The 24,915-nt window shown below is 48.9% G+C and overlaps 1 protein-coding gene across 1 annotated transcript in view; it reads left to right on the top strand.

The window, feature by feature from the left end:
• Window positions 1-24,915, top strand: part of GALNT9 (polypeptide N-acetylgalactosaminyltransferase 9) — a 75,136-nt gene that overhangs the window by 33,607 nt on the left and 16,614 nt on the right. Inside the window, exons 3-6 of the mRNA XM_080941253.1 lie at window positions 9,403-9,569; window positions 11,094-11,268; window positions 17,136-17,333; window positions 23,493-23,610. Of these exons, the coding sequence (XP_080797379.1) occupies window positions 9,403-9,569; window positions 11,094-11,268; window positions 17,136-17,333; window positions 23,493-23,610 (658 nt within the window). The remainder of the gene's footprint in view (window positions 1-9,402; window positions 9,570-11,093; window positions 11,269-17,135; window positions 17,334-23,492; window positions 23,611-24,915) is intronic.

Raw genomic sequence — 24,915 nt, 5'->3', positions numbered from 1 at the left:
TATTTTTCATGCTTGATCCTTTTATTTTTGGGTATCTTCTGAAATTCAGAAGTTGAATTATTTACATCCTGAGACAGACCCAGGAAGCTAGCTGCTGCCTTTAAGTTTGAGGTTACACAAAGGTTTATGAGCTGCTTTAACAGAGCCTGGCGGGCCCCTGTTAGATTCTTTCTCCCAGCCTGCTGACCTGGGTTGGGAAGGTAAGAAAGGGCTATGTGGGTAAGATCCTGACCTGGGCAGTCCACCGGCATCAAAGTGTCACCACTTGTCTTGCCAAGGAACAGTGACATTCCCACGATGGTCTCTCCCCAATGGACAGTCCCACAATGGGATTCTCCCCGACGGACATTCCCCTTCCCAGAGAGTGAATCAAGGACAAGCGCATTCAGAACTTCGTCACTCAGCCCGTGGATCCCCTTTTCCCATGTCTAGTTCCATGAAGTATGGCAGAAGGCATACTAGGTGAGGCATGTTTGCCAGGCCCGGCCAATCAGAGCACAGGCAGGATGGGCAACAGCCCAGAGAGACTGAACCACAAGCATGTTGGAGCTGCTGAGAAGTAAAACAGGAACAAGTGGTACGTCTGAGCAAGCGGATAGTCAGTGTGCTGTGGGCAGGCTCTGAGGTGCTGCTTAAAAGAGACACCCACACCTCCTGGGGGCTCAGCCCCTTCACATCCTCTTTATTCCTCATATGACCATACCACATGACAGCCCCCAATCTATAATCTTTGAAGAGGTCTCCAAATTCCTGTCCCAACCCTGTGACCCCAGAACCATGACAAGAAATGGCTATTGTATGAATCATAAGTTTAGGTTGCTGTGTGCAGCCTGTAGTAGGACATCCGGTGAAGAGCAAACACACGGGCGGTTTTGTCAGCACCTTTGAGCATTGTCCTACTCGGCAAACTTTCACACCTGGTCTTAGTGACAGGTGTGTGAGGATAGCTAAGTGGGAAAACTGACCATTACAGGCTCAGTCCAGGCTCCCCCAAAGCTTTCTATGATTTCTTCAAGGGCTTTACCCTCCCAGCATGGCCAGAACATGCCTCCAGGACCAGCAAACATGGTCATCAGAAACTGGGCTGCAGAGATATGTGTGTGTGTGTGTGTGTGTGTGTGTGTGTGTGTGTGTGTGTGTGCATACATGTGAGTGTGTTCCGGCACCCACAGGCGACACCACCCACACAAATGATTTCTCACACTTTCTAGTTGGTGTCATCCTTGGATGCCTTTTGTCTGGGGGTGGACAGTTTTTCTAATTAGGCGGCAGCTTTAATTATGGCACAAAGCACATCACATAGATGTTGATTACTAAGCCTGCCCCTGGGATGACGAAAGGAGGCCGGTAAATCCAAATTAAACAGTGTCATCAAAACGAACAGTGTTCCCCAGAAGCCTCCACTGCGACGTCCCTCGCCTCGTGTCTGCGGTCTCCATGCATATTCATCGACTGAGCCAGGAACAGCGTGGCTGTCAGCTCCGATAAGTGTGGATCGAGTGCGTGGTAGCGGAAGGCTGAGCTAGTTCCTTGGATTCAAGCTGCACCGTCTACTGGGTGAACCCCACTTCCATCCCCTTGTGCTCTTGGTCCTTGTGAGGAAGAGAAGAATTTTGAGCACTTTGGATCTCAGGACTGCTGGGGTCCCCCGACCACATGATCCTTGACCTGTGTTTTGTGGCACAGTAGTTTTGTCAGTTTTCGTTCGGTGGCGGTTTTCTGGAGGGTGTCTTCATGGAGTCCAGGTTGGGCTGAAATTCACAGTCCTCCTGCTTCAGCCTTCTGGGTACTGGGGTGACAGGTCTGTGCCTTGACTCCTGGTCCTGGCTTTTACCAGGTGTGGAGCTGTGGACAGCAAGCCCTTGTCCTGAATGCATAGCTGGTCCTTACCATTTCTCTCCGCCTAGGTTTATATGCTTGTAGGACTGTGAAGGACAGATGAAGGCCTTGCTTCCAGGAGAATTCAACCCAGCAACTGTCTGTGGTGCTCCAGACCTGTCCTTGATACCACCGATAGGAGCTATGAAACCTAATCTGACAATGAAAGCCACTGTCCTTACATCCTTAAATGGAGTTAGAGCTCAGGGCTGGCTCTAGGCCTCTCAGTAGGCAGAGCTGGACACAGAGCACATTGACTGTGGTTTACCTTCCACCTTAGGCCTACAGTGTGACTGTCCCCTCTCCTGCTGTGTGAGTTCTGACCAGAGCCCACTGAGCACCCACAGGCCCCTGTAGAGGGCCCTGGGCTAAGGCAGCAAGGAGCTAATAACAGCTGCTTAAAGTCAACAGAGAACATCGTGAGCTGAGTTGGCCCAGAACGTAGTGTGTCTCCCAGACCTGGGAGATCTGCCAACACCAGTGACCCACAAATGGTTTGAGTGTTGTCACTGCCTGAAGAATAGGGGACATACCAACACCCCATGGGGTCCCGGGAGGCCGCCTGTCTCTGAGTGGCTGGTTCACTCTGGTTGTGACCCTATAACTAGTTTGAAGTCCCTTTGACAGGAGGTGTTATGAGAGTGTTCTGTGTGTGCCTATTACATCTATGTGTCTTGCTTCTGATATGTGGTTGAAGTATGTCTATGTCTCCAAAAGGGAGTTTGGACCTGTGAAAAGAGGGCTGGTAGGCAGAGTGTGAAGGCTTGCTTTCAGCTTTTTGCTTGTGGCTTTCAGTCTGTGCATGGATATTGTCTGTGGCCATATGGCCATGTGGCTATAACTGTAGGGACAGGCACTGTGTCAATCAGTGTATGTGCCCCACATGTCATCAGCATGCCAACTAGAGGGGGCTTGGTGGGATGTGTGTGGGTCTCCAGACAAAATGCTGGGTATGCATGTGTGAATGTGAACATGCGTGTATGGAAATGTGTGTTGTGCGTAGGTGTGGGTATATTGTAGGGCAGGCTTGTCTCTAGCAACATGGATGGATGGATGATGGATGGATGGATGGATGGATGGATGGATGGATGGATTCATTCAGTCTGTGAAAGACAATTTGATACAGGAGGGACCCCTAGTTTCTGGGTCTTTACTATCTTACTGGCCATGGAGGGCACTCCTCCACTGCTTCTCAGATAGCAGCAAGAAGGCAGTAGCACAGGTGGCTGCCCAGTTCATGGTTTTGAACTCATGTGCACGTTCTGCTTGCATGAGCATGTGTTTCCGAGCAAAGCAGGATTCTGCCACATGAAGCATGGCAGCAGCGCAGTCCCCAAGGACCTGCCTTTTAAGAATCTCCCCAAACAATATTCCCAGAAATGAGCAACTTTCTGTCCACTGAGGCCCAGCTTGGCATGAGACACGGGTCCCATTGTCTCGCAGCCAGCAGCTCTCAGGGACATGCCACCACTTCACTTCCTGTCATTTCCATAGTCATTTTTCCAGGGCACAAGGGGCAGCCTTGTACATTTCCATTAGCACCGATGATCTGGGCATCTGGGGAGAGGAGCTCGGGTTCTTGTCAAGGGCGCCACACCGCCATCTCTCAGGCAGGATTCTCCTATCTCCTGGTTATAAGCTTGAATCTCCGTGGCACATGGTACCTTTAGTGTACTTCCCAGCCTTGACATCACCCTCCTGTCAAACTCATGCTCAACTGTGCCTTTGCAGAAACCCTACTCTGTGCCAGCAATGGGAGGGGACTCTGTGCACAGAAAAGCCATGATGGGCAAACTAGTTGGTTGATTGTCTATCAGTTCTTATGGTTGAATGCACTGCTTTATTCTGCTTAGGGACAGCACGTCACTGAGCCCAGGAGTAGGAACAAAACATAGCCATCACATCGTGGTGCATGGCAGGCCAGAAAGGCAGTGTGGCTAACCATGAAAAGACCTAAGCTTTGGTTTATTTCCTCCCTGACAGATGTGATACTACTGAAGTTGGGAGGAGCCTCCTTCCTGTACACTGTGGGGCTATGAGTTGTGGTTCACTCTTTTCTTCTCTGAGTCTTGGAGTCTTGAATGGTTCTGAGCATTATCTCAGCATACATAGTACCCTAGGGAACCCAAGGTCAGGAGGGGGCACAGGGTGATTGAGACATTACTTCATGAATGATTTTCACACATGCAGCCCAGAGTGCTGCGTGCTGCACTGACTCCATATTCAGCCATCATTTGTCTGAAGAGGGACAATGTACCTCCAGGAAACATGACACATGGCCCTCTGTAACACACAGTCGTGAGGACATCAGTGTCCATAAGGAAGGGGCAGAACAAGAGCAGGATGGGGTCAACTCTGTGTCATATCTGAGCTTTCAGAATGGGATATGGAAGCCGAAAGATGAGCCAAACAACAAAAGCTCAGGAGTGTGTGAGACAAAGTGTGAAGTATGAGCCAGCAACTACGCATTCTGTATTTGTTTAAAGGACTCATGACACTGTCTGTCTGCTGTCCCTGTCCGTCTGTTTTCATGTCTGTAGTTCCCTCTGTCTCTATCTTTCTCTCTTTTTGACTCTGTTACCTTGTCTTTGTCTCTGACTATGTCTTTCTTGGAGAGAATTATAAAATTAGGTCCGAGCCAGAATGAAGACACTCCCACCATCTCCTGGGGTCTCCTGACCATGAGGCCAGGCTCTGGCAAGCAGGGTCCCTGTGCAATCCTGTAGGCCATTTCACTGGGCTTCTGTTGGACAGACATTTATCAGTGTCTGGGGAAGGCCCATTACTCTTCCACTCCTGGGAAACCATGGCTCTTCTGTAGGAGATCAGGGACAGTCTCCTATGCCTACATTCCAGCCCAGTGGACAGCGAATATGAGGAAAGTCTAGCCTTCCTCAGTGGAAGTGGTAAGTCAAGGCTGGACCCCACGGACCAGGAGATAGGATCTTTCCCTCTCAACATCCCTTGACAGGTTAAGGGCCAGAGACAGGACACTCTAAAAGCACTCACCCTAATAAACCAGTCCTTGTGGCTGGAAGGTTCTTTGGAACAAGTGCACATGTCCATGGCCAAGTCTGTGGGCTTCTAGACAACTAACCCAGAAACAGAAGGAGAATTGGTAGAGTCTACCCCGGTCCAGCCAGCTACACAGCAGGGCTTTTTTAGATGCTGCAATGGTATTTGGCCTGGATATCCACCATCATTCTCTTGTGAAGGAGTAGAGGAGAAGACCCTAACACAGGACATATGGAGGGACACAGTCATGAGGTCTGTGCTGGGTGCGTATTCTACATAACTATCCTCAAAGCAGACCAACCACCATCCCACATGCAGAAGATCATCCCATCTGGGCTTCTTGACTGCTTACATCCACTAATAGAGAGGTAGGAGTGATTTCACGATGGCTACCTGAGTATCTAGCATCTCTCTACCACTTGCAATATGCTGTGATTCCATGTGGCCCCAGGAAGGGGCTAAAGTATATAGGCCCGAGAAGACGAAGTGAGAGAGGCTTCATCTGAGGCTGTGGGGAAATCAACATCCCTGCTGATGAAAGACTTTCCAGTGTAGCTTTCTCCAGTAGCACTCACAACCTCGTAAGTAACCTGTGCTCCGTATGAAAGCGTGGCTGGTTAGTGGAATTGCACCTGTTTGTTGTTGGGACCCTAGGAGGAGAAATAGACTTGATTTACACCCTGCATCTTCTCCTCAGGAAGGAACTTCAGCTGCCATAAGGGTAAATCATGGATAGGGACTCTAATGATGGATTCAGTGACAGCCGCCTACAGTTTCCTAGTGCAGGAAACAGTTACACTCCTCCCGTGGGGAGGCATGGGGTCCCTTCCAGGTGGCTGCAGCTCCTGCAAGCCCGCTGATGATTTCTGTTTTACATGCTCTGCAAGTTCATGAAAATCACACATTTAACTTTCTCCCTCCACGGATAAATAAACGGGCCCAGGTCTTCTTGTCAGGAAGCGTTTGTCTGAGTGATGAAATCTCCATCGCTAAGCACACACAATCCATGTCAATGCAGGGCTGCTGCGCGGTGCTTGTCCCTTGAAAGTCACACAGGCAGCTTAGGATGTGTGCAGCCTGGCCGTGAAGGCGGTGACTGCTGGGGGAGGCTGGATCCTTAGCTGTGCTGTGTACAGGGTGTCCAGAGTGAACATTGCTAGCAGCTTCTGGTGTCACAGGCTGATCTCTGTCCCCTGAATTCGCTTTGAAACATTAACCTACAGGACTTCATATGCTTCACCTGGAAGCAGAGCTACTATGAGCATGATTAATCAAGGGTGCCCCCCCCCCAAATCCCATGTAAGGAGGAGGCAGAGGTTGGATAGGACACTGCCTGTTGTGCACCCCTGTGGTTTTCTTTATTTATATTACATTTAAATTACATTTTTATTTGTCTATTTATTTGTGGGTTTGGGGAGCACGCATGCCACGGCACATGTCTGGCAGTCAGAGGACAACTTGTAAAAATCATTTCTTTCCTCTGCTTTTTGGGTCTTAGGGACTAAACTCAGGTTGTCGGATTTGGCAAGTGTCTTTAGATGCTGGACATCAGAACAAATAGGAACATGCCCTGGAAGCATTAGGGAGATGCTGTGTAATTCCTGTAGTCTCCTGACTCCATCCTGGATGCTGATACTGAGCTTGCCTAGCTCCCCTCCAGTCTTTCCCCCCCCTTGGTGATAGGGTCTTGTAACAGTTTTGTCTTCCGAAGTGTTAGCTACCCTTACGTCCAGTATTGTCACATTGCTCTTTACACTCCTGCTTCTGAAAGGGTTAGGTGGTACCCACCCAGCACGTCTCTCCTGTAGCATCCTGTATCACACAAAGGTAGGTATGTCTAAGTTCAAACGGCTTTTCCATTAGGAAGGAAACCTTATTTACTTCTGTGCAGAGTCTAACAGCTTCCAGTGGGCTCCATCCCTCACTTCACCTAATTTCCTGAGTTTCATTTCTTCCTCCATCTGTTTATTTGTTGTTGTTTTGAGATAGGATCTCATTCTTGCACAGATTGGTCTGGAACTCTCTGTGTGTCCAGGCTAGCCTCAAACTCACTGCAATCCTCCTGCCTCATCCTCCTGGGTGCTGGGATTACTAGTGTCAACCACCTGACTTCCCTAGATCCTTCACTTTCTTATTTGGATTTTATTTCATGTTTGTGGATGATCTACCTACATATATGTATATATGTCTGTGTACCATGTGCATTTCTCATGCTGGCGAGAAAAGGGCATCAGATCCCCTAGAACTAGAGGTACGGAAGGTAGTGAGCCACCATGTGGGTGCTGGGAATCAAACCTGGGTCCTCTGGAAGAGCAGCTGGTTCTCTTAACAATCATCCATGTCTGTAGCCCTGAGTTCGATTTTTTTTTTTTTTTTGAGACAGAATCTTAAGTATCCCAGTATCTTAGGGTGTCATAAACCACCATGACCAAAAGTAACTTGGAGAGGAAAAGATTTATTTCATCTTAAGCTTCCAGGTAATGTCTAAATGAAAAACTGGGGCAGGAACTCAAACAAGGCAGAGGCCTGGAGGGACAAACTGACACAAAGGCCATAGAGGGGTGCTGCTTACTGGCTTTCTCCTCATGGCTCCTCAGCCTGATTTGTTATAGATCCCAGGACCACCTGCCCAGGAATGGTACCACCCACAGTGATCTGGATCCCCCACACCAATAATTAATCAAGTCAGTATCCCATAGCCTTTCCTACAGGCCAGTCTCATAAAGAAAAATTTGCCATTGTGGTTGTCTGATAACTCTCGCTTGTGTCAAGTTAACATAACACTGGCTGGCACGCTCAGGTTAAGCTTGCAGAGTAGCCGAGGATGACCTTGAATTCCTGACCCTTCCATCCCTGCCCTTGGGTTTGTTTGTCACACCCTTGTGTGTTTCTCAGCTGTGTTTGCTTCTGCTGGAAACATGACTTTCCCTGCTCAATTTTGTCACCAGACTCTCTGTCTCGGGTCCTGGATTCCAACCGCAGAGCCCTGGCCCTCCCAGCTTTGACCTTCCCTCTGTAGTCCCAGAGACATGAGGCTTCCTCCTTATGTCTTTCACACTGGACCCTTGTGGTTCCACAGCACATTTGTTCCCAAAAGCCAAGTGGCTCCTGCATGCTTCCCCTAGCTCAGCAGAGATTGTTGGAGAGTTGTACCCAGCTGTTCATGGCATATGCTACTGTTGAGCAGAATCTATACAGTTTATCTAGAGACTGTAACCTGTTCCTCCTGCTCTGAGACAATGGACAACCCTAGAACTACACTGAGGGTGAGCAGCAGAGCTCCTTCCAATAGACTCAGGAACTTCTGTTCTCTAACCCTAACCCTAACACTAAACCCTAATTCTAACCCTAACCCTAAATCCTAACTCTAATCCTAACCCCTAACCCTAACCCTATCCCTAAACCCTAACTCAAACCCTAACACTAACCCTAACCCTCTCTAACCCTAACCCTAAACCCTAATTCTAACCCTAACCCTAACCCTAACTCTAACCCTAACCCTAACCCTAAATCCTAACTCTAATCCTAACCCCTAACCCTAACCCTATCCCTAAACCCTAACTCAAACCCTAACCGCTAACCCTAACCCTAACACTAACCCTCTCTAACCCTAACCCTAAACCCTAATTCTAACCCTAACCCTAACCCTAACTCTAACCCTAACCCTAACCCTAACTCTAATCCTAACCCCTAACCCTAACCCTATCCCTAAACCCTAACCCTAACCCTAAACCCTAACCCTAAATCCTAACTCTAATCCTAACCCCTAACCCTAACCCTATCCCTAAACCCTAACTCAAACCCTAACCGCTAACCCTAACCCTAACACTAACCCTCTCTAACCCTAACCCTAAACCCTAATTCTAACCCTAACCCTAACCCTAACTCTAACCCTAACCCTAACCCTAAACCCTAACCCTAACTCTAATCCTAACCCCTAACCCTAACCCTATCCCTAAACCCTAACCCTAACCCTAAACCCTAACCCTAACCCTAACTCTAATCCTAACCCCTAACCCTAACCCTATCCCTAAACCCTAACCCTAACCCTAAACCCTAACCCTAACCCTAACCATAAACTCTAACTCTAACCCTAACCCTATCCCTAAACCCTAACCATAAACTCTAACCCTAACCCTAAACCCTAACTCAAACCCTAACCCCTAACCCTAACCCTAAACCCTTACCCTCCAATAGACCTCATGAACTTCTGTCCTCTAACCCTACATAACCCTAACTCCTAACCCCTAACCCTAACCCAAATCCCTAACCCATTAAACAGCCTTCAGTATAAAAGGCTTAAAGTGGGTTGGCACAGGCTCAGTGTGTGAGAAGCTGCAGCTTCCAAAGGTTGGCCCCTCTGTAGCATTGCTTGCTTTCCAGCGACTGCCTTATTTTTGCCCTTCTGCTGGCTTCAGGGTCTAGAACCCACCAGGTCAGCACCCCACAGTGACCACCGCCGTCCCAGCTTCCCAAAGCATGCCCTGGTGACCACCATGCCTCCCACAGGTGCAGACAGATAACATATTCGGAAGACCTGCCTCAGATCTCCGTGGTCTTCATCTTTGTCAACGAGGCTCTTTCAGTCATCCTTCGATCCGTACACAGTGTGGTCAACCACACACCCTCCCAGCTCCTGAAGGAAGTCATCCTGGTGGATGACAACAGCGACAATGGTGAGTGGCTATCCGTTGATATCCCCACTCAATGGTGAGCAGATATCCATTGATATTAAGGATATCTATGTTGGGCAAGCATATGGCTTTGATGCCTTAAGGGCAGTGCTGTGGAGTACAAGGCTTTGCAGCTGTGGATTAGCTCTCAGTGTGTATGGATTCCTGTGGCTGTTCCAGCTAAGGGCTTCTAATTAGGGGCTTGAAGCCATAGAGTTGAATTGCTAGGTTAAGAGGCAACAGCCTGGAGGTGCAGCCTGGGAAAGCACCCTGCTGAGCCTCGTCCCATCTTCAGCTGCCACCACCAGCAGCACACAGGTTCTAGGCTGTGACCCTTTGTTCTGTCTTTGTGTTGTTGGCACCCAGTCCTCTACACCTCTCTCAAACTTCAGCCAATGGGCCTGCTTTAATTACTTTACAGATGGCTGGGAGGAAGTATCTAACAAAATCAACTCAAGGGAGGGTCTGTTTTGGTTCACAGTTTGAGGGTTTGGTGCATCATGATGGGGCTGGCATGGCAGAAGGCACAGTAGGCAGCTAGTCACATCCACATTCAGAAAACAGAAGATCAATGCTGGTGCTCTGATCATTTCTCCTGTTCATAGGTGGTGCCGCCCACGGTTAGAATGGGCCTCCCACCTCAACTAACCCAGTCTAAAACCTTCTTCATTTGCCACTTTAACCATTTTAACTATCTTCAAGTGTGTGGTTTGATGATATGGAGGATATCCATGTTGGACAACCATCACCTCTACTTCAGAACTGTTGGGGGAGGGGGTCTTTTGAGCCTCTTTCTGTAACCTAGGCTAGCTTGGGACTCATTTACATAGCCCAAGCTAATCCCAGACTCACAGAGATCCTCCTGCCTCACCTGCTGGAGTTCTGGGATCACAGTCATAGGCCACCATGCTGTGGCCACAAAATTCTTCTTTCATTGTCCAAAACAGAACATGTTCTCTTGGAAACCAGTTGTTTACCTGCTCCAGCAGCCAGCACCTTCCTACTGCCCCTGCGAGGATTTGGCACCTGTAGACATGTCGAAAAGACAACCAAAACACACTATCTGTTAGTGTCTGGTGTGTGTCACTTTATACTGTCATAGTCCCTGCGTATTGCAGCAGTATCATGGTGCCTGTCTCATCATCACCAAGTGACTCCCTTGTGTGGAGGGATCTTGCTGGCTGCCCCTTCATCTACACAGGAGTTCATTCCTGTGTGTAGAGATGTGGTGGGCCATACCCTCTTCTGCACAAGGTCCTCATTCTTGCTTGTAGCGCAACTGGGATCCTGCTGTGCCTACTCTGCCTCAATCACTTTTATCTGAGCTGTTCTTATTTTTTTCTTTTGCTAACTTTCCCAGATTCATGGGACTGCGGGTCCTGTCCAGTATTTTGGATCTCACTCAACCCAATGTGACTTCACAGTACCTTTTTGAAATCCCAGTTTGGGAGCAGAGCTCAAACATCCCAGACATGGCTTGGGCTCTTGCCAGGGCAGCATGCTAACACATGTGTCTTTCCCCTTCAGTGGAACTCAAGTTCAATCTGGACCAGTATGTTCACAAAAGGTACCCAGGCCTCGTGAAGGTTGTTCGCAACAGCCGTCGGGAAGGTCTGATCCGTGCCCGGCTGCAGGGATGGAAGGTGGCCACGGCTCCCATCGTTGGCTTCTTTGATGCCCACGTCGAGTTCAACACTGGTTGGTAAGGACTGGGGTGTGTGAACATTCTGTATGGATTCAGATCAGACAGCATATAAGGCTGGGTGGCGGCTGGGTCTCTGGAGGTTTCCAGAAATGGTCTCTGCTGATGGCTCTTTGGCACAAGAGGAAGTATCTTCTTGACCTTGTGGGAAATGCTAGTTCTAGAACTACTTCTCATTCAGGGCTCAAATGAGAAAACAATGGGGCCCAGTGGCCAGGAGATGAAGAGGCATCCCCATCCTGTGGTCATAAGTCAGCAAGCATGAAGATTTCCATTACAGGAGCAATCTATCACTTCAGTACTGATTGGGATCCTGTGGTCCATGGAGGCAGGGCTGTGTAAGACCAAGACATCCACAGGGGCTAAATGATTTAGCATCTTTGTCCTGGGATTTCTCATATTTGTTCAGCAAAAAAACACCTTGAGGACAGCAAGTACAGTGTCTTTTGTCCAGCAAGTGACACATCCCGGAGAAGCAATGGGGCCAGAGCTGTTCCTTGTCCCATGCTGCTAGAAAAGAGCATGTCAGTCCTGCTGAACCTGGGCAGCTATGTGCTTCAGCAATGCTCTCCTCTGGTGACCAGGGTCCCCAGCTACTAATCCATGGTGTCTATGGTGGCTGTGCTGTTCCTATGGGTGTGGCTGGCAGAGATCTCCTATGTTTTTTTTTCTCATATGGAGAAGGGGGCATTAGAATCCCTGCTTGTAGCTCTACTCTGGGACTCAGTCTCTGTGCTTGTCAAGATCACAGAGTGGTACCTGCTGTCACATATATGTGCATGCCACATGAGCATCTGGAACCATAAGCCAAGATGCCAAGACCACTTCAGGGCAAGGTGTTGTGAGAAGTGAGAGTGGGTACCAGAGGGTGCAGAGAGCAGGGTGGAGCAGAGGGAAGGTGGCCTGGAATAGTGCTGCCCCAGGGCTGCCACCACCAAAGCCCCTCACTAGTTGCTGAAGACAGCTGAGGTTTGTCCAATGCCAGCTCAGGCACTCTGATCAAGGTGCTTTCGGGCTGGTCCCTCTGAGGCTCTAGAGGGGGTCTTGCCCTCTCTCAGCTCCTGGTAGCCAGATGTCCCTCAATATGTGGCTGCATCACTCTACTGGCTTCCTGTCCCTTGTTAGAACCCTGGTCACTGGCTCTACCAAGAAGGTCTGTGCCAAACCTGAGCCTTAGAGCTTCTCTAAGTTGTGATGGTTTGCATGTGCTTGGCCTAGGGAGTGGCACTATTAAGAGATGTGGCCTTGTTGGAGTGGGTGTGTCACTGTGAATGTGGCTTTAAAACCCTCATCCTAGCTGTCTGGAAGTCCCAATTCTGCGAGCAGCCTTCAGATGATGTAGAACTCTCGGCTCCTCCTGCACCATGCCTGCCTGGATGCTGCCATGCTCCCACCTTGATGATAATGAACTGAACCTCTGACCCTGTAAACCAGCCCCAATTAAATGTTGTCCTTAGAAGACTTGCCTTGGTCATGGTGTCTCTTCATAGCAATAAAACCCTAAGACAGAAGTTGGTACCAGGAGTTAGGGTACTGTTGTGATAGGCCTGACCATACTTTTGTTTGGAAGAACATGGATTTTGGGACTTTGGATTTGGAAAGTGGTGGGATGCTTTAATGGGGCTTAATGGGCCCATTCTAGTAGGAATATGGAAGACTTTATTGCTGAGAGTGATTTGAATTGTGCAGACTTAACCCAAGAGGTTTCAGAGGAGAATTCCAGTATCTGGAGTAAAGACTTTTTGTTGTGCTTCCATGAAGAATGTGGCTGCTTTTTGCCATTATCTGAAGAGTCTGCCTAAGGCTAAGGTGAAGAGACTCAGATTAATTGCATTGACAAAGGAAGTCTCAGAAAACACTCATCATAGACTTTGTTCTCTGGTTAAATCTCATGAAGAGCATTTTAAACAAGCATAGCAAGCCGAGGAAGGAAAGATATAAAATATATGGCTAGAGTATTAAAGGAGCACTAGGAAGTGAAATGGAGCTGAATCCTGTGTTCAAGGATATTAAATTGAATTAAGGGAACCTTGGGCAAGTTCCAACCCAGCTAAGTGTAGGTCCAGGCTTAATCCCAGGAGGGAAAGGCAAGCAGTTTTTTGAGTTCAAGCCTAAAACAGAGCAGGTTCTAGGTGGAGAAAAGCTAAAGTCCAGGTGTGGGGGGCCACACCTTTACTCCCAGCATTCAGGAGACAGAGCCATGCAGATCTCTGAGTTCAAGATCCATCTACAGAGAAAGTTCCAGGTCAGCCAAGCTTAGGTGGTGAAGGGGTTGAAAAACAGGAAGTGATAATAGAATAGAACAAGGGGCCATGTTCCAGCCCTAGCAAGCAGCAGAAATCGGCAGCTTCAGCCATTTGGCTCTGGCTTTAGTCAAGAATAGAAGGGACTACTGGGACTATTGATGCTGGTCAGCTGGAGCTAAGAAATTAACAGTGATTGAGAAGAGATCAGCACCGCTGAGGTGAAATCTGGAAAGTGTTTTCTGAGAGCACAGTGAAGCTGTGTTCCAGAGATGGTCAACGTTGTACCTCCCGCTGCTGCTGGACTTGGTAATGTGTAAGAGTCACCCAGCTGGTACTGGTTGTGAAGGGATGAAGGGGTCATGGAGAACAGCTGAGGCTTGGCACTGTGAGAAGCCATGGTGAAGGTGCAGCCCAGTTGCAGTTGATGGCCCAGGACTGAAGGGGTCATACAAAGGATTTGAGGCTTGGCACCATGGAGAGAGCCTGTGAGAGGCTATTGGTGAAGCCTAGTCGTAGTGGAAGACCCCATTGTATTGGAAATGCCAGTACCATGGGATGACCATCAAGAACAGCAGCAGCAGTGGAGTGGATCAACCTGAGCTTAGAGTTCTACAGAGTCAGAGCTGGAGAAGTGATGCCAGCCCTTTGCAGGAGCTCAGAAGATCATGTGTGGATCTCAGACAATGAAACAAAAAGCTGTAACACTGATGTTTCCTTAGAGATCCCAAAAGGTTCAAGATGCCAGAGCCATGGGCTAAGGAAAGCTGCTAACAGGGAGTGGAACCAGCCCAGGAGAAAGAGGTTTGTTGCAGTCAAGAAAGATGAAAAAGGAGTTGGAGATCTGAAAAGCACTTTGCTATCAGACTGGCATAGAGATGCAGAGATTGCCCAGCTGGTTTCCTGTCTTGCTTTGGGGATTACAGTGAAGTGATTATTGAACTTTGGACTTTTAACATTGTGAAGACTATGGCAGCTTTGAAATTGGACTAAATGTATTTTTTATTATGCTATGGGTAGGTATGCCCCCCCCATAGACTCATGTGTTTGAACAAGTCTATGGGGGTCATGGAGTGGAATGTGATGGTTTGCTTGTGCTTGGCCAAGGGAGTGACACTATTAGAAGGTGTAGCCTTGTTGGGGTGGATGTAGCCTTGTTGGAGGAGGTGTGTCACTGTGGGCTTTGAGACCCTTATCCCAGCTGTCTGGAAGTCAGTCTTCTGCTAGCTGCCTGCAGAACAAGAGGTGGAACTCAGCTCTTCCAGCCCCATGTCTGCCTGGACGCTGCCACGTTCCTGCCTTGATGATAATGGACTGACCCTCTGACCCTGTGAGCCAGCCCAATTAAATGTCATCCTCACAGCAGTAAAACCCTAACTAAAACGACAGTGAAGGACCCACCCAGAACCAGGTTACCACGGAAAATCCAGTTGTCCACTTTCAAGAAAAACAAAAACTCAGAGTTTTGTATCACTTCTCCCACCCTTTAAAAAAATATTTATGTATATAAGTGCTCTATCTGCATGTACACCTGCAGGCCAGAGAGGGCATCAGATTCTACTATAGATGATGTGAGCCACCGTGTGTGATTGCTGGGTACTAACCCCAAGACCCTTGGAAGAGTAGCCAATGCTCTTAACCACTGAACCATCTCTCCAGTCCTTCTCTCACCTTTTAAAAAGAAATTTAAGTTGTTTTGTTGTTGTTGTTTATTGTGAACATATACACAAGAGCATGCCACAGTGTACGTGTGGAAATCAGAGTATAAATTAGAAGGAACGATTCTCTCTTTCTTCCTTGTGGGTCCCAGGGATAGAATTGAGGCTTGGCAGCAAGTACCTCTCCCCTCTGAGCCATCTCACTAGCCCACCAACTTGCTTTTTAAATAGAGAAGTTTGTCATGGTGTCAACCTGGGAGTTGGGGGCCTGAGAGCTACAGGAGGGCTCAGTGCACTAGTGTGTGGAACTATCCACCCACCCATGTGTGGTCTCAGAGCCACTGAGGGTCCCCAGGTACTGAGAGTTTCAGGACAGCTCTTAGCTCCTAGTAATGGAACAGCGTTTCCTGACTCACCAGGGTTTGGCCTGTCAGACAGACATGTCTTGGAGGCATCTTCTTTTGTGCAGCTACTGTGATACCCCAGTTATCTTAGGTACCCTACAACTACAACTTGGTTGGTTATGCTCAACGGGTGTCTGACAGACCTGCCTCCTCCTGTTCTCAATACTCCTACGCCTCCCTCCTCTGCAGCTCTGTGATGCAGCTCTTCCTTTTATTTTTTCATCTTTCTGTCACCTCCTCATATCCTATACCATTTGTCAATCATGTCATCAGCTACCCTCCAACCACTGGAATCACCTTGTACTGCAGTGTGGGTTGTGCCCTTCACTACAGCCGGCACTGTCTACCATCAGCTCCGTGAGTATAGTAGGCACTTGGGAGAGCTGAAATTATCAGTCAGAATGCAACTTTTTTTGTGTGTGTGTGTGCCTACATGACTCATTTTCATAATCGGAAACCCTGCTATATGCAAATTGCAGATCCTACATATTGGCAGAAACAGCACTTGCAATGTCTTTGGTGGGCTTTGTTTATTCACTGATCAATAAAGGCTCACCCAGAGGGACAAAGCTGCTCCTGACAGGATAAGGGGATAGGCCCACAATGCCCTGACTCTTGATCCTTTCGTTGCTGTAGCACATAGACCCTTGACCCACCAGTCACCTCAATCTCAGATCTTCAGTGAACCCCAGTTTGGATACAGCCCTCTACCTTGTGGCAGATAACGTCTTTAAAGGCTAGGGCTGTCCCTTTCACCTCCAAGACAGTACACAGTCAACAGCCCAGCTGATGTTACAGAGCGAATTTCTCCTACTTTGGCCCTTAACCTCTGCCTTTAGAGGCTCTCTTGCCCCTCTCTCCTATGGCCTCATGACATGCTCTATGTTTATACTGAGCATGTGCAGACAGCTGGTAAAGATGCTCTGTCTATAAACTGTCCATCCACACTCCTAGCATCCTCCCACGCAGTACCCAGAACACTCCACACTGAATATCATCTAGAATGCAGAGCACACCCCACTCAACGCTTCCTGTTTTCCACAGTACCTTCCCCCCACACGTCCTCTACCCAAGCCTCATCATCCTCACTCCCTTTCACCACGGTCTGCTGTGTAGGCTGTGCATTGTGTGCAGTATATGTAAGCACCATGAAGCATGTATTTTTTTTTTATTTTTAATTTTATGAATGCAATCTGTTACAATAAGTGTGGCCCGAGACAGATCTTCAGTTAACAGATGTATTTGCCACAGGTACAGGAATTGGGGGAAGCGAAGGGTTAGGCTAAGAAGTCTCTCTGTGTAGCCCCAGGACCCTAGCTGACCCATGAAGGATCTTCAGATGTCCCTGTGCCTAGCACTAACCAGTCAAGGAGTCCCAGGCTTCTTCAGGGCAGTATTGTGGTTTAGCCATTCCTAGCAGTCCAAGTCTGCCGTGACTGGGTCCTGTGTTCAGCTAGATATCAGGCCCAGCTGCGGGGTCTGAACTCATGGCCAGTGGGGCTTCTTCCTTGGGTTTCTGAGGGTTTGGGGAGGCTCTTGCTCATTGACAGTACCTTTCCCAGGGCTGAGCCTGCCCTTGCACGGATCCAGGAGGACCGCCGGCGCATCATCCTGCCAGCCATCGACAACATCAAGTACAGCACATTTGAGGTGCAGCAGTACGCCAGTGCAGCCCATGGGTACAACTGGGGCCTGTGGTGCATGTACATCATCCCTCCACAGGACTGGCTGGACCGAGGCGACGAGGCAGCACCCATCAGGTGAGCCGGATCAGTGTGAGGGTTGGGAAGTTCCACCAAAGACGGCTCAGGACCAGAGGGAGGATTGTTTCCTTGAAGAAGCCCTAGCCTGGCCCCAGATTTTAAAAATGTGTCCCTACCTCACAGGAGCAGGGAGTGCCAAGACTACAGAATAGCCATAGTCAGGGAACATGGACAGGGATGGCTCAGATCCAAGTCTAGAATGATGACCAGGTTGATTAGATTGTGGTCTGGCTGTGTGGTGTTGGGAAAAGGAGAGGCAGATAGAAGAGAGACTAGAAGAGGCAGCAATGGAGAGGCGGGGTCAGAGGCAGATTGGCTGATTGAGTGACGCAGACTGAGACAGAAACAGAAAAACAAGACAGAGACAGCAACAGAGGGAGACAAAAGGCTGAGACAAAGAGTGAAGGTCAGAGACATAAAAACGCAGATGGAAACAGACAGAGAGACTGGGACAGCGAGAAAAGAGACTGGAAGAGACAGAGAAGGGGAGACATAGAGACACAGAGACACAGATGGCAGTGGAGAGGAGGGGAGGCAGCCATGGAGAAGCCCCGAGTATGGGCAGAGAGGACAGCCCATGGCTGTGAACTGTGCTCAGTAAGGATAATACCCTCACCTCACACTACCCTGTGGAACATTTTCCTTTAGTGTGAATTGGTACTTTAAACTTGAGGAGAGGAAGTTCGACCATTTCATAAGATCTGGGAACCCCATTCATCCAAAAGAATTATGGACTCTGCCCAACAGGGGCCATGGGAGCGTGTTTGTGGGAGACCCTCCTGTTACCTGACATCCTGCTACCTGACGTCACTCCCACTCAGTTTCCTTCCACCTGCTTGCTCCTGACGGTACAATCTTCTGTAGCTTTCAGGCTCTTCCTCAGGTAACGCCCACCTCCCGCCACACCACCCGATGAGCCCCTGGGAAATCTGTCCCTTTATATCTAGTGGCTTGCTCCACTTTCTCCTGGGGGCTCAACTGTCTTTGGAATGAATGGACATCTCCAGGCCCCCGGGTGTTGTTTTGCACCTTGTCCTATCTCCCTACAGAGTGTAGGATGTGGTGAGATGCCTCCTTGCCTCCTAATAAAAATGGCACCTTCTGGCTAGAATGCTGTGAGCAGCTGCAATCCCTTGGACCTGCTGCTCCCGCAGGAGGGTCTCCTGAGGCCTCCTAGGAGCTGGTGAACAGCTTGACCCTGCACACTGAAGAGCTATCTCATCCAAATGCCTTGCTTATCTCCTCTCCACTGGCAAAGAGCTATTGGTAGTAAATCCAGAACTCAGCACTGTGAGATGAAATCATTTGGCACGGAAGCGGGGTGGGGGTGGGGACCAAAAAAAAAAAAGCAAAGCAAAACAAAACCATCAGCCCAGAGGAAACGGTTTTACAATGCCAAGACTAAGCAGCTTCCGAAACTGGCAAAGTGCCATATCCCAAATCTCTTAGCTCCATAAGGTTTTCTTAGAGATGGACTGGGAATCTTGGAGTTGCTCGGGCTTCAGTGATTTCCTGGGCAGGGCTCTGGGCTCCGGGGCTTTGCGGCAAGACCGGCACATGGCGCTTCCCAAGGCACGGGCCCACAGATGGGTCCCAAGGGGCCCATTGAAGCAGAGAGTGACAGTCTGAAGGTTATTTTTCTTCATTTGAGATTCACTTCATGATCCCAATTAGTAGCAAGATAAATGCTTCGTGTGTGACATTTTAGAAATCAGAAGAAGTCTGAGGCCCAATGGGAGACATCTCCCACAGTTTGTGCCAGGCTCTGGACATGCAAGAGACACTGCGGAACAACCCTGACAGTCTGGTTGAGTCTTGAGGGGTGCTGATTCCCAAACCCCTTTATTAGAACCACACCGGAGAGCTGGAGAGATGGCTCAGTGGTTAAGAGCACTGACTGCATTTCCAGAGGTCCTGAGTTCAAATCTCAGCAACCACATGGTGGCTCACAACCATCTGTAATGGGATCTGATGCCCTCTTCTGGTGTGTCTGAAGACAGCTACAGCATACTCATATAAATAAAAATTAACAAAATCACACCAGAGCTGTTAACCCTGCTGCCAAAACCCAGCTAACTAATGGGGCTGACTTAACAGATATCACATTTTTAAAAATGCACATGGAAAACTAGTTATAGTTTAAGGGGCCGGAGCACACGGAAGCTAGTGCCTATCTGGTGGAAGCCACTTTAGAGAACTGCTGTCTCCTGTGAAGACGCAAGAGATTCCTGTGTCCTCTGTACATTCTATTCCTGGAAGGTTTTACCAAACGAATGTACACACAGCCCACAAAAAGGCTTGGGATGATGAATTTTAAAATGCTCCCTGTAGAAACAAGCCAAGCATTTTGGCCTGGTGTGTCCTGGCAGACACAGCCTCCCTTATTTCGGAGGACAGGAAGTGGCAGAGAAGAGGATCCTGACAGACATCCTCTCCCTTGAGGATTTGCTGTTAGAGGTGGTTACATCTGGTTTGCATCGCTGTCTTGATATTATTGTTTCTCCTGCCTGAGAGCACAAGGGAGAATTCAGTTAGGCTTCATCTCCCTAAACTCTGGAGTATGAGGAGCAAGGAGAGACAGGGAATCCAGTCAGAAACTGCCTGCCTCCCTCTGGAATACGAGGAAGTGTGGGAGAGAATCCTGTCAGGTTTCCTCCTTCACAGTGTCTGAGCAAGAGCAACAGAGGAGAATCCTGTCAGTCCTCAGCTCCCTCACTCTGGGATGGGGGCAGGTCTCACCTTCCTCACAGTGCTGCCACAGGCACAACAGAGGAGGAAGAGCCCTCGCTTGTCACCTCACCCACTCTACGGTATCAGGAGTAACAGCGAGGAATCCGGCTCACTTTGGAGGATCAGAAATCTAGAGCCCGATGAGGCAGCATTTACTCTATGTTGTCAGGTCAAGTGTGGCTTCTCACAGCTGAGGATCTGGAGTAATTATTGCTTCTAACCAAGACTGATTTCTCTCACACCAGAAGATCTATGCTGATTCCTCAAAGGAGAGACCAGCAAAAGAATGGAATCTGCCCGTGGGTGGAACACAATATGATCTCCTTCCTTAATTAAGCCAGCTGGGCCAGTCAATGACCTGGCTAAAGGGACCACCCTTCAGGAATGTAGATTCACCTAACACCAGGCTAAAGAGAGGAGAGGAATAATTCTTCTTTAATGAGATAATGCGTTTTCCCTTCCTGGCAAGCCTGAGCCTGATATGGTCATAACAGAACTACTGTGAGGTTCTATCAGGTCTGCCCACCATCTTCTTTTCTCTCTCTTTCTGATACTGGCCTAAGCCTAAGGGTGTCCTTTCTCTCTTTGGGCTTTTTAGATCTTCCTCGAAGCCTTTCTCACCAAGTGGCTGCTTTGCTATCATGCTGTCTTAACTCAAATGGCCAAGAGACATGGCTTTCCCCTTCCTCCCTTCCCTCCTTCTCCACCTCCTCCTCCCCTCCATTTCCTCCCTCTTCTTCCTCCTTCCCCTCTCCTTCTCCTCCCTCCTCCCCTCCCTCCTTCCCCTCTCTTCCCTTTCCTCTGTCTTCCTCCATCTCTCATTTCTCTTCCTGTTCTTCCTCCTTCTGCTCTTTCTCTTCCTTTTCTCCTCCTCTTCCTCCTTCTGCTCCCCCTCTTCCTCTTCCTCTTCCTCCTCCTCCACAGCACCCTTTTGAGACAGAGTCCCACTATGCAACTCTGGCTGGCCTGGAACTTGACAAGTAGATCAAGGACAGCCTTGTTCTCACAGAGCTCCACCTGCTTGTGCTTCCTCAGTGTTGGGATTAAGGGCATTTGTCTGCCCTGAGATTTGTCTTCAAGCTCAAACACACACACACACACACACACACACACACACACACACACACACACACACTGACCAGTTCCTAAAGAGAAAGCACCTTCCCCACACAGTCAAACACTACCATGTCCGACCTCTATAACCTCCCTTGGAAAACTGGAGTTCATTTAACAGGCTGTGCTGCAGATCAGAAATTTCCCAGTTTTGGACCCTGATTCTGAACTGACTGCCTGTGACCCCCACGCAGAGCCACGGCTTCTGCAAGCCCATGGAATATGCTTCCGACTCATCGATACACCATAGCTCCATTGGGTCTCCAGAATCACCTGTGCACCCTCCAGATATGTAACTGGAACAGGATACTGGAGTCAAGTCTTACACAAATGATAAAGCTACCAGAAATGAAAGAGAAATGCAGAAGAGTCAGAAAAGGTGGAGGCCATTCCTTGGTGTGTCCTGACTGTTGGTGGCCTGATAGACTCCTGTAATAGCCAAATAATATTCTGCTGTGCACAGGCCATTGTTTATCAATCAACTGCAGCAGCCATTTGGGTCAATCCACTTTTTACTCTACAACAGAAACATCTGGGTTCTAGTGGACCCTACAGGCCCAGAAGATGGGGTTAGAGGCAAATGATCTGGTATTGGAACAGATCCTCTAGCCCTCATGGGGACCTGTTGCTGTGTCTCAGTGTCCTCTGAATGCTGGAGAAGTAGGGGTCACTCTAATGACCAGGACACGCCCCCAACCTGAGGAGACCTCATCTGAGGTATTGCTTGGTTCTGCTCTTCTGTAATCACAGCAAGGATTCCTCATGCAAATAAAATCAGTGCATCTGACTTGTGCACAGAGGCCTCCTGAGTTTCTGTTTATTTTGGAGCAGAGCAATAAGAAGTCATTACTGGCTATGATAGCCTTGGTGGGGAATTTGGTGCCTCTCTTCATCCGAAATCATCCTGGGATTGTTGTTAAGATGAGAGACATACCTGTTGGACATTGGGATCTTACCTTAACCAATCAAGTACTTGCTATTAAATTGAGTACTTGCTATCAAAATTCAAGGGTGCTATTAAGATTTTGTTACTGTGAGCTTTGTGAACAATAACAAAAATAATCTTTGCTCACATAAAAGGACAACTGCTTTTTAATACTACTGTGTTCACCACTGCTTTTCAGTCAACAAGAGCAGAATGTTTCTGTTAAATTTAATGCACACCACTGACGTCTTTTTATTCTTTTTATTGGAAAAATTGAGGCCTGGAGAAAGCATTAGCAGCCTCCACTGGCTTTAGCACCAGTGCCATGGCCTAGGAGAGACTAAGCTCTGGATGCCGAGGGATGCCTTTGTTCTGAGGCAAAGTCTTTCATGCAGAGTATGAAAGAGTACTTGGCTCACAGTCTTCATGCCCCCTGTGGTCTGCAGGCCAGAGTGTGTTATGTGGCTCACAGTCCCTGTGGTCTACATAGATCACTGCCTTTACTCCATCTCTACAGTCTTCTTCATCCTGCCTGGCAGGCTCAGGGCACTCCACCCTGTACCAATACATCCACACATGCAAATGTCATCAAGATGGTGGCCCCTACTCTCCATGCCATCTGGTCCTTTATGACCTTGCTTCTCTATGTCCTGTTTCCTGGGGGTATGCACATTAATGGGTTGTTTTGTTTTGTTTTTCCGTTTTGTTTGTTTGATTTTGAAACAGGGTATGTAAATCCGGGCTGGCCTTGAACTCAGAGATCCACCTGCCTCTGCCCCCAAATGCTTCTGGGATTAAAGTCATGCATCACCATTGCCTGGCTGACATTGATGGATTTTTGGTACCTAGGTAACGAGCCTATTCATTCATGATTTCAACAAAACTCTGAAAGGCTTTTTGCTGCCATTTTTGAGTGTGTGCATTTAAACTGAAATATTACATGGTAGCTGGCGGTCTACTCACTGCAGCTACATAGCTAGCTGTGTACTCCAGAACTTCAGAGCTTGTTGCTCGGACTGACATCAGTAAAGGTTCATGGAGCTGAGTAGCACACAGCTTACACAGTTGTCCCATGTAACCCTGAATCCATTACTCCAACAAGCACAACACTAAATGAGGAAGACTAGGTGTGACCTGTGGAAAGCAGTGTCTGTTGGAGTCACACAACCCAAGCCAAGCTCTTAGACTCTGGCCTGGCCTGTTCTACCAGAGCCTGAGGCATACAAGGAAGGTCTGTGGCAGCTGGAGCAATGGCTTCCCACTGTACCCAGGGGGCAGTGATGTCCATAAGAACAAGAGGTGTGGGGATACTGAAGGGGCAGAGAGGGCAGTTAGGGCTCCGAGCTAGACCCTGGTGATAGCCTCATTCTGCATCTCTCCTTCCCCAGGACACCTGCCATGATTGGCTGTTCATTTGTGGTGGACCGGGAGTACTTCGGGGACATTGGCCTGCTGGACCCAGGCATGGAGGTGTACGGTGCAGAGAACATTGAGCTGGGGATGCGGGTGAGTGGGCACAAGGCTGGCATGATTTGGGGAGTCAAGACAGTCTATAGGGGTGGCCCTGAGGACTCAAGCTGCCTAGAAGACTATGTTAGCTCAGACAAGACAAAGGCCCAGTGGGAGTCCTTGCTAGCACTTTGAAAGTGAAGCTCTGCCTCTGAGCCCATCAAAGCAGATGGAGCCCTATGTCTGTTTGTGTCTCAAACTGTCATTTTCCCCATGCTATGCACATTAGCTGGTGGGGTTGCCTGGGAAAGTCTTGTCCTTAGAGCCCAGGTGGATGCAGTGGGGGGAAATTGGTTCTCCAGCTAACTGGATACAGCTCGTGCACCTATCACCCTGGTTACAGGGGAAACAGAGCACCCACAGAAGGCACAGCTGCCCCTATGAGGAGAGCATCAGGACAGCCTGCTGCAGAGATGACAGGGGGAACTGGGCACAGGGTCTTTGCACAGGGTAGACTGTGACCTCAGGCAGAGAGGTTGTGAAGTAGAGATTAAAGAGCCATGAGCCCTTATGCAACCCAGGTGAGCCAGATGTGAGCATAGGCTTGCCTGGAGCTTTTGCCTCTGTATCCCTCGAGCACTGGGCCTCTTGGAGAGGACGGCCTGCCTTCCTGTATCCTGCCTTCTAGGGAAAGTGCTGACTAGAGTAAAGGAAGCCTGTCCTTCAGAGGGGAAGATGGAGTAGGAAATGAAGCAGGGAGGGGCTGAGGCAGGAGCATTAATCACAACAAAGACATCTAGGGAAACACTCTAGTGAGCCACAGGAGCCTGATCAGCAAGGCAAGATGTGGCAGGAAAGGGACTGACCAGTACAAGGCTCTGGCGCAGCTTGAGGCACTCCCAAGGTTTGTATACCTCAGAGATGGGAGGGGTACTCACCTAGTTGATGGAGCAGGACATGGAACACCAGACTCCAAGGTTCCTGATACCTTCTTCCAGGATGCCTCTGACTTGTGGGATGGGAGAGACTACACAGAGAGGACAAGACGTAGCTGAGGGAAGAATTGAGGAGGTAGTGATGGGGAGTGGGCTTGCTCCTCAGACTGAGATATCCTGAAAGAGACCAGCCATGTCTGATGGTGGGCGGTGGAGGAGGGGATGGAAAGCCCCTTCCCTGCCTTATTGGTTTTGAGCATCTGGAAGGACAGAGGTGTCTCAGGAGTATGGAGACTGACTATGGGTGCATGCCACAGATCCTGAAGTCCCTCCCAAGTTCAGCATCCCTGCAGCTCTGTTACTGGGAGAGACCTCACCGAAGCCTTCCCAAGCCTCAGTTGCTCTCTCTGTCTGTGTTCCCAGTATC

This window comes from Micromys minutus, assembly GCF_963924665.1.
Source record: "Micromys minutus genome assembly, chromosome: 29".
NCBI lineage: Eukaryota > Metazoa > Chordata > Mammalia > Rodentia > Muridae > Micromys > Micromys minutus.
The sequence above is the reverse complement of the archived record's forward strand: the minus strand, read 5'-3'. Positions and strand labels throughout refer to the sequence as shown.